Source organism: Lissotriton helveticus, chromosome 1_1 (assembly GCF_964261635.1).
Source record: "Lissotriton helveticus chromosome 1_1, aLisHel1.1, whole genome shotgun sequence".
Taxonomy (NCBI): Eukaryota; Metazoa; Chordata; class Amphibia; order Caudata; family Salamandridae; genus Lissotriton; species Lissotriton helveticus.
The window spans coordinates 1,992,547,895-1,992,561,583 of record NC_136057.1 but is presented as its reverse complement, the minus strand read 5'-3'; the positions used below and the strand labels follow the sequence as shown (position 1 = coordinate 1,992,561,583).

At 45.2% G+C, this 13,689-nt stretch overlaps 1 protein-coding gene across 1 annotated transcript in view; it reads right to left on the bottom strand.

Annotated features, from left to right (window-relative positions):
• The window catches only part of PALMD (palmdelphin), a 185,464-nt gene extending 172,250 nt beyond the window's left edge, over window positions 1-13,214 (bottom strand). The window contains exon 1 of the mRNA XM_078644283.1: window positions 12,968-13,214. Coding sequence (XP_078500409.1) covers window positions 12,968-13,012 — 45 coding nt within the window. The 5' untranslated portion in view covers window positions 13,013-13,214. The remainder of the gene's footprint in view (window positions 1-12,967) is intronic.
• Between the last annotated feature and the right edge of the window lie 475 nt (window positions 13,215-13,689).

Here is a 13,689-nt window from a genome sequence, read left to right as displayed (position 1 = left end):
AAAGGAAAGCCGAGATTCAGCTCATGATATTAAAGTTCCTGATCAATTGTCTAATAAGAGAACAAGATTACCCGTCTAAAGATCCCGCCGAAATGAGAATCCTGACAAGGTGGAGTGATAATATAGCCGAGGGTAAGCACAAGACCGTCAGTGCCATGGAGAGTATGTACAAGAAAATTCGTAAAGAAATAATAAGGTTACACGACCAGCGTAAAGCAGCACAAGTAAGCGAGAAAGAAAGTATCTCTGATCCTGAAGAGGAAGACGAGAATCCCGCCAGAATAGCATATGTAGGAAAATCTAGATTTCCAGATCGCCATTTACGCCCAGAACACAAGTCTATTTTCCATCATCCAGCAACAGAACAAGGTTCTCTAGAACAAGTATTTCAAGCTACCGATCACATTCTGAAATCACGAGTCGGTTATAGTGAGTTAAGTACCATGCATGAACAAGAACTAGCCCGATCAGCAGTCCGATGGATTACTGATTCTACCACTTTTCCAGACGAAATAGTGGCACAAATGTTTCTGAAACTGCCCCCAGCCGAGCAACGACTGGTGGGTACGTATATGATTCAGCACCTCATTACTTTGTATGAGGGTCAACATTCTGACCCAGGCCCGTTGCATGATATCCTGAACGAGTTACTCCAGTATAAATGGAGAGGTCTAGGTACCGATTTAATTAGTGTCATTCTAGAACAGCGCCACAAATATAGAACGTTTCTGAACCCGCATTTCGTTCATGTCTCACCCCCAGAAAGTAAATCATTCCACATAGACAGACAGAATCCGTTACGAGAAGTCCACCCAGTCCAAGGGGCGGGTGGCGTAATGCAACGAGTGTTTGTATACACTCCAATTTCAAAGATGGAACTTCTTGAAATGAAGAAATTAATTCCCTGTCATGACAAAGATCCAGCAGGGTTCCATAGAGAATTAAAAGACATGCTCCGTATGGGAGAATACACTTACCCAGATATCATTAAAATGTTAAAGGTCCTGTTACCCGCAGGGGTGTATGAAAAGTTAAAAGAAAAAGAATGGGAGGTGGGAGAGAAAAAGATCGATTGGGCAGCTCTAGAAGCTGAAGACAAGGCACGAGTACCAGGTACCGGTCTTGGAGATAAATGTAAAGAATTACCAGAATTATTGATTCAAGTTTTACCCAGATTATTGACAACGAGAAAAGAAGACTGGGATGCAATCTCAGCCTGTAAACAGAAACAAGATGAAGATATTAGTGATTTTTATTCTAGATTTGAGAAATGTTTCAGTATCAACAGTGGTCTCAAGACAAGTAGTGAGTCATACCCTCATCTTTTCGTTACTAAATTAGTCGAGAATTCAAGTCCACAAATTAAAAATCGAGTCTTGAAAGTCGAAAGCACCTGGCAAGCAAATACTCCGTCCCAGATGCTCCAGATGCTCCAGTACCACCAGAATAGAATCAGGGAAGAGCAAGAACACGAAAGAAAACGTATGAAAGACACGAAAATGAAAGTGCTAGTTGCACAATCTGTTCCTCAAGACAGTCAGAAGAGGGGTCCGAATCAAGTCAGTCATCCTGCAGCTCCCGTTAAAGGGAACTGCAATTATTGTAAACAGCCAGGTCATTTTATAAACGAGTGTGCAGTTCTGAAACATAACATAGCTACTGGTAAGACTAAAGAAAGACCACGTCCGCCTAGACAAGAACAAGTTTCACAGATTCCTCAGCTACAGAATGCACAACAGACAGTTCCCGCACCGCAGCCTATTGCTGCAACACAGCATGTCACATCACAGATGTACCAGTATGCACAGTCTGAGTATCCAGAGTACCAGTCATATTCATGAAACAGCCTAGAGAGGGAGGTAGGCTTGCCTCTCATCGAGATACCTGTAGATCAAGAAGGTCCCTATGTTCACAGTCAAGTATTAGGGAAAGACAGAAAGTTTTTGATCGATACAGGGGCAAGTAGGACCACAATTAGTCATGCCGAAGTTCCAGGGGCTCCGCTCTCAGGCTCAAGAAATGTTTCCCTTGGATTTTCAGGAAAACCAATAGTTAACGAGATATCTAAGCCAGTCACTCTAGAAGTAGGTCCATTGTCCCGTACTACTGATCTGTTACTTACTAAGTCATGTCCAGAAAACCTATTAGGCATTAAGACACTGAAAGAATTAGGTGCAGTTATTTGCTGTTCCCCAGAGGGAATACGTCTGTTCCTACGTGACTTTAAGGGTCACTATGTATTACGAGATTTTGATTCAAGATTGTCTAATGTTCCGCAGCACTTATGGGCGCAAGGTCCAACTGATGTAGGTTACATGCAAATCACACCTCATCGTGTGACTCTCAAGCCAGGTGTAGTGTTACCCCGAATCAGACAGTACAGATTGCCACCTGAGGCTGTAGCAGCCTTATCCAAAATTATTGACGAGCTCATGGCTCAAGGAGTAGTTGTAGAAACTGACTCCAATGTATGCAATTCCCCGATCATTCCAGTCATGAAACGTACTGATCCAAATGCACCCCCAGTATATCGATTAGTGATTGATTTACGAGAGCTTAATAAATGTATTATTCCTCAGTACCCAGTTGTTCCAGACATCTCTTCCCTGTTAACAGCCATTGATTCCGAAGCCATGTTTTTCACTGTCATAGATCTCAAGAATGCATTTTTCAGTGTTCCAATTCATCCAGACAGCCAGTTTCTTTTCGGATTTTGTTTAAATGGAAGGAGCTATATGTTTACACGCGCTCCTCAAGGTTTCACAGAAAGTCCTAGTATTTATAGTCAAGCACTTAAGAGACAACTAGACAACATTCACATGCCAACTGACACTGCCCTGCTCCAGTATGTCGATGATCTACTGATCACTGCCCGTTCTGAATGTGCTTGCGAGCGAGCATCCCTTACAGTTCTGTATTTCCTTGCCGAGATGGGGCACAAGGTGTCACCTTCGAAGCTTCAATTCTGTGTCCAGCAAGTGGTATACTTAGGACACTTGCTGTCCAAGAGGGGTAGGCAGTTGACACCCGACCGTATCCAGTTAATAGCGAGTCTTCCCCAGCCCAGAACCCAGAAGGAGGTACGTGCCTTTATCGGCCTTACTTCTTATTGTAGACAATGGATTCCCCGGTATGCATTTCTAGCCAAGCCACTGATACAGTTAACGACACAGGAGGCAGCCGTATCGACTGTCCTCCCTTGGACATCTGACCATACACTTAGTTTCAACGAGTTAAAGAAAGCCCTATGTCAAGCTCCAGTTCTAGCTACACCGAACTACAGTAAGCCTTTTACACTTTTCGTTACTGAACGCGAAGGTACAGCATTATCTGTTCTTACACAAGATCAAGCAGGACAATACAAGCCCTGTGCTTATTTTTCGAGCACATTAGATCCAGTCGCCCAGGCGTTGCCTGCGTGCCTCAAGTCAGTTGCAGCCACAGCACTAGCTATCAGACAAAGTGATTCCATAGTTTTAGGACATTCCCTGACAGTACAAGTTCCACATTCAGTAGAAGTTCTTTTAAACCGAACACAAACTCAGCACTTGACAATTGCACGTTTAACAGGTTATGAATTGACACTGTTCCAGCCACACATAGAAATCAGACGCTGCAACGTTCTGAATCCTGCTACACTGTTACCATCAGCTAATTCAAATCCAGACCCACATGATTGTGTGGAAGTAGTTAACATTACGACAAAGCCAAGACAAGATCTGACAGACATTCCGTTACCAGATCCTGACCTGACACTTTATGTGGATGGTTCATGTATGAGAACTAGTACAGGAGAACTAGTCGCCGCGTATGCAGTGACTACTGACACTGAAGTTATTGAAACACACCGTATTGACACCCTGTCCGCTCAAGCGGCAGAGCTAGTCGCTCTGACACAAGCCTGTATACATGCCAAGAACCTGAAAGTTAATGTTTACACAGATTCACGTTATGCATTCGGAGTTGTACACGACTTCGGAGTGCTCTGGCAGGAGAGAGGTTTCATGACTTCTCATGGAACCAAGATTCAGCATGGTCTCCTTATTCAAGCCCTGTTAGATGCCATACATTTACCGACATCTATTGCTATCATGAAATGCAAAGCACATACGAAAGTTACTGACATTATTTCCCAAGGTAATGATCTAGCAGACCGCACAGCCAAGCTTACAGCACAGACTCCAGACATTCCAGTTAATCAGACACATACTCCAGATCTGACTACCTGCATGACAGTTAAGGACCCTACACAAGATGTCATAGATATCCAGTTACATGCTACTCCCTCTGAAATCAAGAAATGGTCCGAACAAGGAGGGGTTCAGACAGATCAAGGATGGTTAACGAAGGGTAGAGCCACATGGTTTCTCCCCGATTCTATGGTTCAAGTCATTATCAATACCACACATAGTCCAGCCCATTTAGGAGAAAAAGCTATGTTAGACAGTATCCAGAACATTTGGTTCAACAAGCATTTACGAGCTGCAGCCAAGCAGAAAGTCCGTACCTGTATGATATGTTGTCAGTTTAATCCAGGTAAAAGTGTCCCGGTGGAACAAGGTGGTTTCCAGCCCCCTGACCACCCTTTTGAGGTCCTCCAGATGGATTATATTCAGATGGAGCGATGTCGAGGTTTCAAGTATGTCCTTGTAGTTGTATGCGCTTTGTCCAGGTGGACAGAAGCATATCCAGTCCCAGATTACACAGCCGCGACCACTGCCAAGCAGTTGGTTCGTGAATTCTTCCCTAGATATGGACTCCCTAGAGTCGTATATTCTGATAACGGCCAGCCATTCTCATCCGAACTCATGAAGCACGTTTCCCTTTTGTTAGGGTACCAGTGGAAGTTCCATTGTGTACGCCATCCTGAAGCAGCCGGTCTCGTAGAGAGACATAATCAGACCCTGAAAATCCGTATTGCCAAAGTCTGTAAAGAAAAAGGTGTGGACTGGCTAGTAGCTCTGCCAGTTGCTCTGTTTTATATGCGCATGGTCGCACATTCCAGATCAGGTCTGTCCCCGTATGAGGTCGTATTCGGCCGCCCCCCTAACATGTGGGGTACTCCTAGACCCCGAAGTATTACCGATGTTTCATGTAATATGCTGACAGATTACCTAGCTTCCTTGATGTCTGCCCTCAACTCATGTCGTTCACAGGTTGCCGCCGCATTTCCAGACAATACCGAGGTGGCACCGCACGAGATCGTTCCAGGCTCCCTTGTGATGGTCCGGAATTTCGACAGATCAAGTCCGCTGGAACCACGTTGGAAGGAGCCACGCCAGGTCCTCTTGACCACCCGTACTGCCGTCAAGTTGGAAGGCAGGAAGGGGTGGGTCCACCTTTCTCATGTAAAACTTTTCAATGGATTGAAACCAGTCTCCAAGAACATTTCCAAGGATTTCCAGGATTCGAAAGATTGCCAGAACATTGTTTTAAAGGACTGTCCCGCACAAGACATTATTACAACCCCTCCCTTGTTAGAGAAAACTCCGCAACAGGAGTATAAGTTAAAGCTCAGGTCTAGAAAAATAAGTCAGTCAGTTTGATTGTATAAGTCCTCCCCTAGGTGAAACGGTTAGACTGTTTCTGACATGTATAAAATAGACCCCCATAGTGAGAGAGTCAGTCAAAGTTCAATCAGATGTATCGTTTTTCTGAGTTTCGTATTATTCATCAGCATAATGATTTCCTGCACTAGTTACGCACTTTTCCTGTGTTTTCCAGTTCCTCATGTAAATATGTCTGCTAATGCTACAGTAGAGCACACGTTTAGTGATCTGCCTCCTCACGAATATTCATACCGCCTCGCTATGCGCAACAACACATTCATCCGTATGTTACATTATTCACACTAGACCAGCAATGCCACTAATTGTTGGGTATGTGGTCGACTCCCCCCTTTCCAGACACCGAAGGGAGTTCTGCCACTGTTTCCTTATCCATTCTCACACAATGGTTCGTGTGGAGCATGGTCCACGTTAACGTCATCCTCAACAGATATGTCTTTTCTTAACAATACATGTTTTCCAGACAAGCAAGGTTTCCCCCACAGAACAGGTTTAGATCTAGAAAATGAAGTATATAATTTAGGTAATTATTCGTCGAATTTCATGGTCCTGAATGTTCAGTCTGATACTACTCCAGACTTACCTGCTATTTCAGTACTACCTGTCAAAGGCGAATTATGTGTCCGTAGTTATGGTTCCATACATGTAGGTCATAGTGAATGTACTACTATTATCAAGTATAGTGACAGTGGGAAATCTGTTTTCAAAGTTTCACGTCATTCTTATTTTATTTGTGGTCAGACCGCATATGTCCGTCTGCCCCTCGATTGGGAGGGAACCTGTTACATTGCTTTCCTACTGCCACCTGTTTTTCTAGCCCCATCTGATTATCACAGAAACACACATCTAGTACACATTAGACATAGAAGGGAGTCCCCAATTGTCGATTATACTGAAACTACTCTAGAACAGTATACAGATTTCAATAAAGGTTTCTTCTTCTTTGTAGGACCTGTCCAGAATAGTAAACTGATCCGTAGGTTAACAAGAACCCTTGAAGCTGTAGTAAATGAGACTGCCTCTGCTCTAGGTAACCTAACCGAAGAACAATCTGCTATGAGATTTGTCGTTTTGCAAAATCGTCTCGTCCTTGACGTCATACTGGCCGATAGGGGCGGGGCCTGTAGAGTCATCGGATCTAGTTGCTGCATTTTCATTCCAAATAACGCGCCGTCTGTTTATTCAGCTATAACCAGACTCCATAAAATTGCCCATCTGTTACACCATGATCCAGGCACCTGGACATGGTCCGGTTGGTTCTGGAATATAATTTCCGCATGGGGATGGAAAGTCCTGTCCTTTCTAGGTATTGCAGTAGCGATCATATTCAGCTGCTGCCTATGTATACAATGTGGCCCTGCGATTTGCAGCATGTGTGCTACCTCTTGTATTCCTAGTCCCAAGCCCCGTTCTAAAACCCGTTCCAAGACAATTCGAGACGAGCAAATGGTACTGTATGAAATGATAGATGGTATCATGAAAATTGATGTTTCCTGATGGAAACGTAGTGACAAGGAGGGAATGTGGAAAAGTAAATTCTGCCATGTTCTGTGTCCCTACGCCTCATCCATCATATGTTATGTGTGCATGACCAATATGCATATGTTATTCCCCATGCCTGATTAATGACGCAATTACAGTTGTGTCCACCTCTGATATGTCAGTTTCCAGTCTTCGTGAATAATACGAATATCAGGCCTATGTAAAGTTATGTTGCCACGTTTCCCAGTGTGCACGTTATTCCATTATAAAGTCCCCCGTTTCCAGGCCTCAAAAGGGCCCGGACATCAGATTCAGCTCCTGTCTCCTGAAAGCCTCGCTGAGGAGCGATACAGCCCCCACCTGTATCCTCGACCCTTCACTTACTTCCTGCCTCGCAGTGCCCGGTGCAGCTTGGCTCTGCCTCTGAGTCTGCCAAAAGTATGTTATAGTTCCAGTTATCAGTTCAGTCCTCCTTCTGCATTCCTAAGCTACTGAACTGCATCAATAGTTTCCGTCATTGTCTAGCCTTCTCGTCTCCACGTTAGAGAAATACTGTATTAATGGTCATTTAATATTCCTCATCACGCACTACATGTAGAATAATGCATGGTCCAGTCTTAGAATCAAGTTAGCTTTTCCCCTCATGACTTCTAGTTTATATCAACATGTTCCCTAAACATTAGATACCAGATAGGGTTTAGGTACATGTCGCTCCGACCCTCCAGACTCTAGTCTCTGCTCCTAGCACAGAGTTCGTAGCCCCCAGCTTCTCCTAGTAACACGTCATTGCCAGTTTTCGCGCACCATTAGGTTAGAGGTCCCGGCTCCTTAGGTAGCCCCCTCCTATGTTTCCGCCCATTCATGACATATTCTGTTACGTTTGCATCACATGTCTATGTATACTCCCAGTTACACCTCTTTTTACTGTTATCTTTCGCGACTGCTACGCGTCACGCCTTCTGCTCCACCCACTGTTACGCCTACTGCAATGTAATGCTATGTGTTTGCGCTATGTATATAAGTCAATGTATTATTATTAAAAGTTAGCGCGCTCATCCCAGACCCGGCCCCAGCAGCTGCTGGGCCTCTTTTCCCCTGCTGGGTCATTCTATGCAGGTTGTCCTGATCCTGTCCTTATGCTGTAATAAACCTGCAGAAACTCCTACTACCTCGAATCTTGACTCTTATTTTATTGAGCTATCTGTTATGCTATAAGCCTAGTCAAAAATAGGGTATTATTTATTTATTTACCACATATGCAATACGACAGGGCTAGGTGCACAGGGCAAAATATGGAGTGCCCCTAAAGCAGACATACTAAAGAATAAAATAAAGTGATGGGTGGAATGCTTCAAATAATCTCAGCCACTGGAAAATACTCCCAGTCCATTGTTTTTTTGACCCCATACTTACGTACTTACTTGCATACGTATGCCTACTTCCCCTTCTGATGTATAAGCCATCAACCAGGACTCCCTGGCTATTTCTATCCTTGGCTTTTCTATCAATCTGACTCTAGGTGTAACCCATCTCCTTGCAGTCAGCCTTGAGACCTCTGTACCAGGTGTTTCTAGGCCTTCCTCTTTTCCTTTTCCTTGAGGGTACCAGGTCAGAGCTTGCCTGGTGGTGTTTGATATGGGCTTGAGGAGGGTTTGACCCATCCAGCCGCAGGGTCTCTTCATGGTTTCTTCGTGAGCAGGAAGGTCTGCTGCCACAGGTCGTTGTTGCTGATGGTGATTAGCCAGTGGATTTGGAGAATTTTTCTCATACGGGTGTTGATGAAGGTGTGGACTTTGTTGGTGGTGGTCACTGTTGTCCAACACGTTTCTACTCCATACAGACGGACTGATTTTATGTTGGTGTTAAAAAGCCTGATCTTGCTTTTCAGTGTTAGGTCCTTGGAGCTCCAGATCTTCTTTAGCTGAATGAAGGCTGCCCTTGCTTTGTTGATTCTTGCCATGATGTCAGCCTCTGTACCACCCTTCCTGCCTGTGAACTGCCCAGGTTGATGAAGGGCTCAAAATCTTTCAATGCATCCCCTGTAAGAGTGACTGAAGTTGTGCTGGCTGTGTTAGCCTTCAGGATCTTGGTTTTTCCCCCATGGATGTTGAGGCAACATTGTGCTGATGTGGCTGCCACACTGTCGGTCTTCTCTTGCATCTGCAGAAGGGTATAGGAGAGTAAGGCCAGGTCGTCTGCAAAGTCCAAGTCATCAAGCTGCATCCAAGGTGTCCACTGGACTTTGCTTTTGCATATCACTGTTTTCAGGTGTGTTGGTCCATTTATCATGCCGATGAAGACTACAATTCCCAGAGTGCACTGATATGTTATATCAAAACCCAGAACAGGAAAAGTTGTGCCCTGGTGACATGGAGTCATCTGGTTACCATAACCACCTCACTGAGTTTTCTTTTTTGGAATTTATACCTGATCTCGATTGCGGATCCTGGTGTTCAGATAGGTGCTACATGTTCGGGTTTATGTAAATTAGATTCAGTGTAAGTAAATTTATTCCACACGAATGTCATAAAAATTTATCAAAGTTATTTTAGCATCAGATTTTTATTGGTGGTAACAGGCATCAATCTGCATTCCAGAGAAGTCCTGGTATATGCCTAAGGCACCACTTTTTCTCTGCCCTGGTCAGGGGAGCTGGTTGCGTCTAGTCACTGTGGCATCATCATGGGGAAAAGCCAGGTTTCACCACTTTCCTTAACTCCAGATGCTTCTCACGCTTGTTAAAGGAGAGTTCTAAGGCGTAGTTACTTGTACCAAGGAGGGGGTCCCGAAGCATTTCTTATTAACATTACTAGACAGTTGTGGATCCAAAGTAGAGCAGATTGCTGATGCGTGCATATTTGTTGGTCTTTGTGCAAGAGGAAATGTATGTTTGTAGAGCTTAGTTCAAATAGCTGTTTTTGTCTGTGCGCATGTTCATGTGGGTACAGGTTGTGTGTATGCGTTCTACATTAGACAAATCTAGTGTCTTTGCCAATGCTGGTTTTCTCTGCCCCTTCAGCGTGGTAAGCCGGTATGTATAATGAAAAAAGCCAACTGCAAGTACCATGATGCAAAGGAAAAACCGCAGGCCTGGTGAGCTACATGCACCTGACATGAGACAATCTGAGACCTCTGCAGAGTCAGTGGACAGACCTGTTCTGCCCCAAACAGGAACCCAGTGAAAGAGCCGCGCTGTGCAGCAGCACGCAGCAGCTGATGTCACAAAATAAATATACCCCGGCTAAATGTGGAATTCGAATGCACTGCTGGAAACCAGTTTAATTAAGGCCCCGTGGCAATGACAGAACCAAGTGAGGGCCAAGAAAGGAACCTTTTCACAGCTGTGCCAAACACGGCTGAGGCCGGCCAAAAACAACAAGGATGTTTGCAAGTTTCGTATTTAAAGAGGCCGCGCACGACAGCTGAGGCTGTGGCGGATTTTTGGAATGCTTCTCTGAAGTGCTGTGGGGAGGAAGGGAAACGAGAAATGCTATAGATATCTATAGAGGGCCTGGGTTTGCCACCCGGAGGTCCCTTCTACAGGGTCCACTTGTCCATAAGCTTTATTTAAAGTCCGCAGTGGGCACCCCAGGGACATTCTCAGGAGCTCACAGGCTGCTCTGTTTAATGACATTGGTCCATGCAGGCGATGAAAAGACTCAACCTCAAACTATGCAAAGCACATGCAGTGAAGGGCATACAAGCAACCCGACGCCATTTTAATTATGAGCGTGAAAACGTGTATGGAGGCAAGCAAACATAGCTGTCAACTCCCGCTATGATACGAGGGAAGGTTTCAGCTGGTCTAGTTTGCCAGACAACTAGGGCTTATATAGATACGTATGTATAAGGAAAAAAGTGATGAAACTACAAATCCCAAAATACTTAGCACTGTTGTTGGAAACCCCAGAACTGGCTGATCGTCACCCTCATAGATGGGGCAAATGACAGCTTTAAACAAGTGAAACATCTACTTCAAGGCACTGTTAATGTGTGGTGTTGTCAGTTGCATTAGCACTTTAGAAGAGATATAAGATCTCGGTGAAAAAAAGCTGAAAATGTTTTCTGCATTCAATGAACTGGAAATTATTCTGGCAAACTTTGTGTTTGTATTTATCTTGAGTTTCATTTCCAACTTAGTTGGTGGGAATTTGTTGTTCTCATAGAGGTAGTAGTTGAGATGTGGGTGGATGAGCGGTGGAGACATTTTCAAATACTGTACGGATCTCCCAAGTTTCCCATGCTCATGCGGAAGTAGCTCATCCAGTTCTGGTTATAACTTTGCATTCTGGTACAGGTGGTGCTGATTTTATAAAGGGCTAAACGGGACTACAGCCTCCAGAACGCACAGATAAAACCTGGACTAGTTAAACTACTCATGCTTGGAACTGAGAAGCTTAACAGCTCCGCACATGAAGCTCACAATTTACAGTACAAAAGCACCAGCATTTGCTTTTACAAATCGTTAGTTTCAAGTGTGTTAACTCAACGGAAGCAGACCAAGACTAAAATTCCCAGAATGCATTAAATGAAAGCCCAATAGAGGTAAGCAATGGTAGGAGTAGCCCTGCTTTGGGACTTTGGCCAATGCGCTGTATTTGTGTAGTTGAAGGGAAGTCTACGGGTTGAACAAAAACAGTAGCTAAAACCAAGAGACCAGTCAGATCGAAAACCACTCCCAGGGGCCACCAGAACAATGTTGAAGGATGCGCCCAGGTCACTGGCAGAGCTAGTATCCGAGGTGGTGTTTTCAACAAATCAGTGCATCTGGGAGTTGTGCTTTTGGTTCTTTTCACATGCACTAACTGTACTAACACACATAAAACGTGGTCGGTGCCAGAAAAGGCCTTGAATGGAAAAGTTCTATCTCTGATGACATGTTGTCATCCAATAACACTGGACCCAGATTAAATGCAATTTTCTACATAGCTTTTCAGTACACCCCTGGCACTGAAGTGGCAGCAGCGGGATGCATTAGAAATTACACTCGCCTCCTAATCATTTCATTCGTTACTTTATGCAGTATATAAAATACATTGTATCATACTTTCATTAGAAGGAATAAGGGTGTACTTTCTGTCATACGACTCACGCGCTATGTCCTTTCTTCACTCGAGAGCTTTGCAAATATCACCTTTGTAAAAATGCCTCTGAAAATACACTTCATCACAACGTGTTTGAGCCTAATTTAGGCGTATTTCAAGCTCTATCCGCCCGCCACATACTGTTGTTAGCCCCCCATGTTCTGTTTCTAAGTGCATCACCTAAAGAGGAAGAGTGTGATGCGTGCCAACGGGCATGTGGGGTGGCACTCAAGGGTATCAAAGTTCATTATTACTAGAGTATTGTCTTCGTTGCAGCGGATATATGCCAACTTGTTGCACATAGAAACTGAAACCTTCTGCGTCGAGCCTGTCACTCTCGCCTTTGTCACCCTGGGTGATCCTGGCCAAATAAAATGAATATATCTAGAGTTCGCAGTGTACCATATTGGCCTAAATCAGAGCACACAAATGCAGAAAAATATATGTGGACCTAGAAGTGACTCTTGGCAACACTTGACCCCAGCTCAGATGTTTGCTTTTGAAATGACGTCCTTCAGGCAGTTCTTTACATCGCATGCTCGGTTGTACGAAAGTACATTTACAAAGATGGAACCCTTCGCCATGTATTAAAGCTCTAGATACGTGTTTAAAGAATCCCAGTGGCTTTACAATAGTGCTACATGCCTCCCTTCCGACTAGCTCTGCTGCTCCCAGCTGCCATGAGAACGGCGCTCTCCGGATCAGGCTGTGGGCGCCTCACGTGCGCCCCTGCCCCCTGCGAGGATCAGCAGCCCCGGCTCTCCGCCTCCAGCACAGAGTGCTGGACGGTGAGTAACTGTCCCGCGGCATAAGGACAAGAAGCACAGCACTTACTGTGATGGCCAGCAGCCGCTCCCGCAGCAGGTCCGCCTCCTCCATCGCGGGGCTGGGCAGCAGCGCGCGCCGGGATGCTTCACAGCGGCCGAGGCCGGGGGTCCCTCCGCCGGCGATGAAGTTCAGTCCCGCGTGGGCTCCCGGACAGAGTGAGGAGCGGCAGAGAGGGCGCGAGGAGCGCGTGCGGCGTCTGAGCGGCTCTGTCCAGGCAGGCACAGGAGCAGGCAGTGCTGAGGAGGCAGCAGGCACGCTCAGCGCTGGCACGGCTGACACGCCTTACACGCCTTAACAGCAGAGAGGCGAGCCTCGCTCGCACGCTGCCAGTCCCAAACTTTACTTGCCAACAGGGGACTCTGTGTTCACTCTCACGGCCTCAGACCTGGACGAATCAGACCTTCCAGGGACTTCTGACCTACTAGCAGGTCAGCTGCTAACATTCATAGTATTTACAAACCAAGCGACGCGACATGGCACCTGCTTTTTTTTCTAGGTTTTTATTATGCGACAGGGGAGGACCAAATTATGCGACAGATTAAATTATGCGGCAAGAAAAGGCAAATTATACTGCACAATGTGACACTTTTTTGTGATAGTTTTACCTCATTATTCTCCAATTTTTATACATGCACACACTATCTGGCCATTAGTACCAGTTTGACACCCAAATACAGCAATAGGCGGCAAAAAAAGATGACCACTACTGTACAGCAACACGCGTTGCT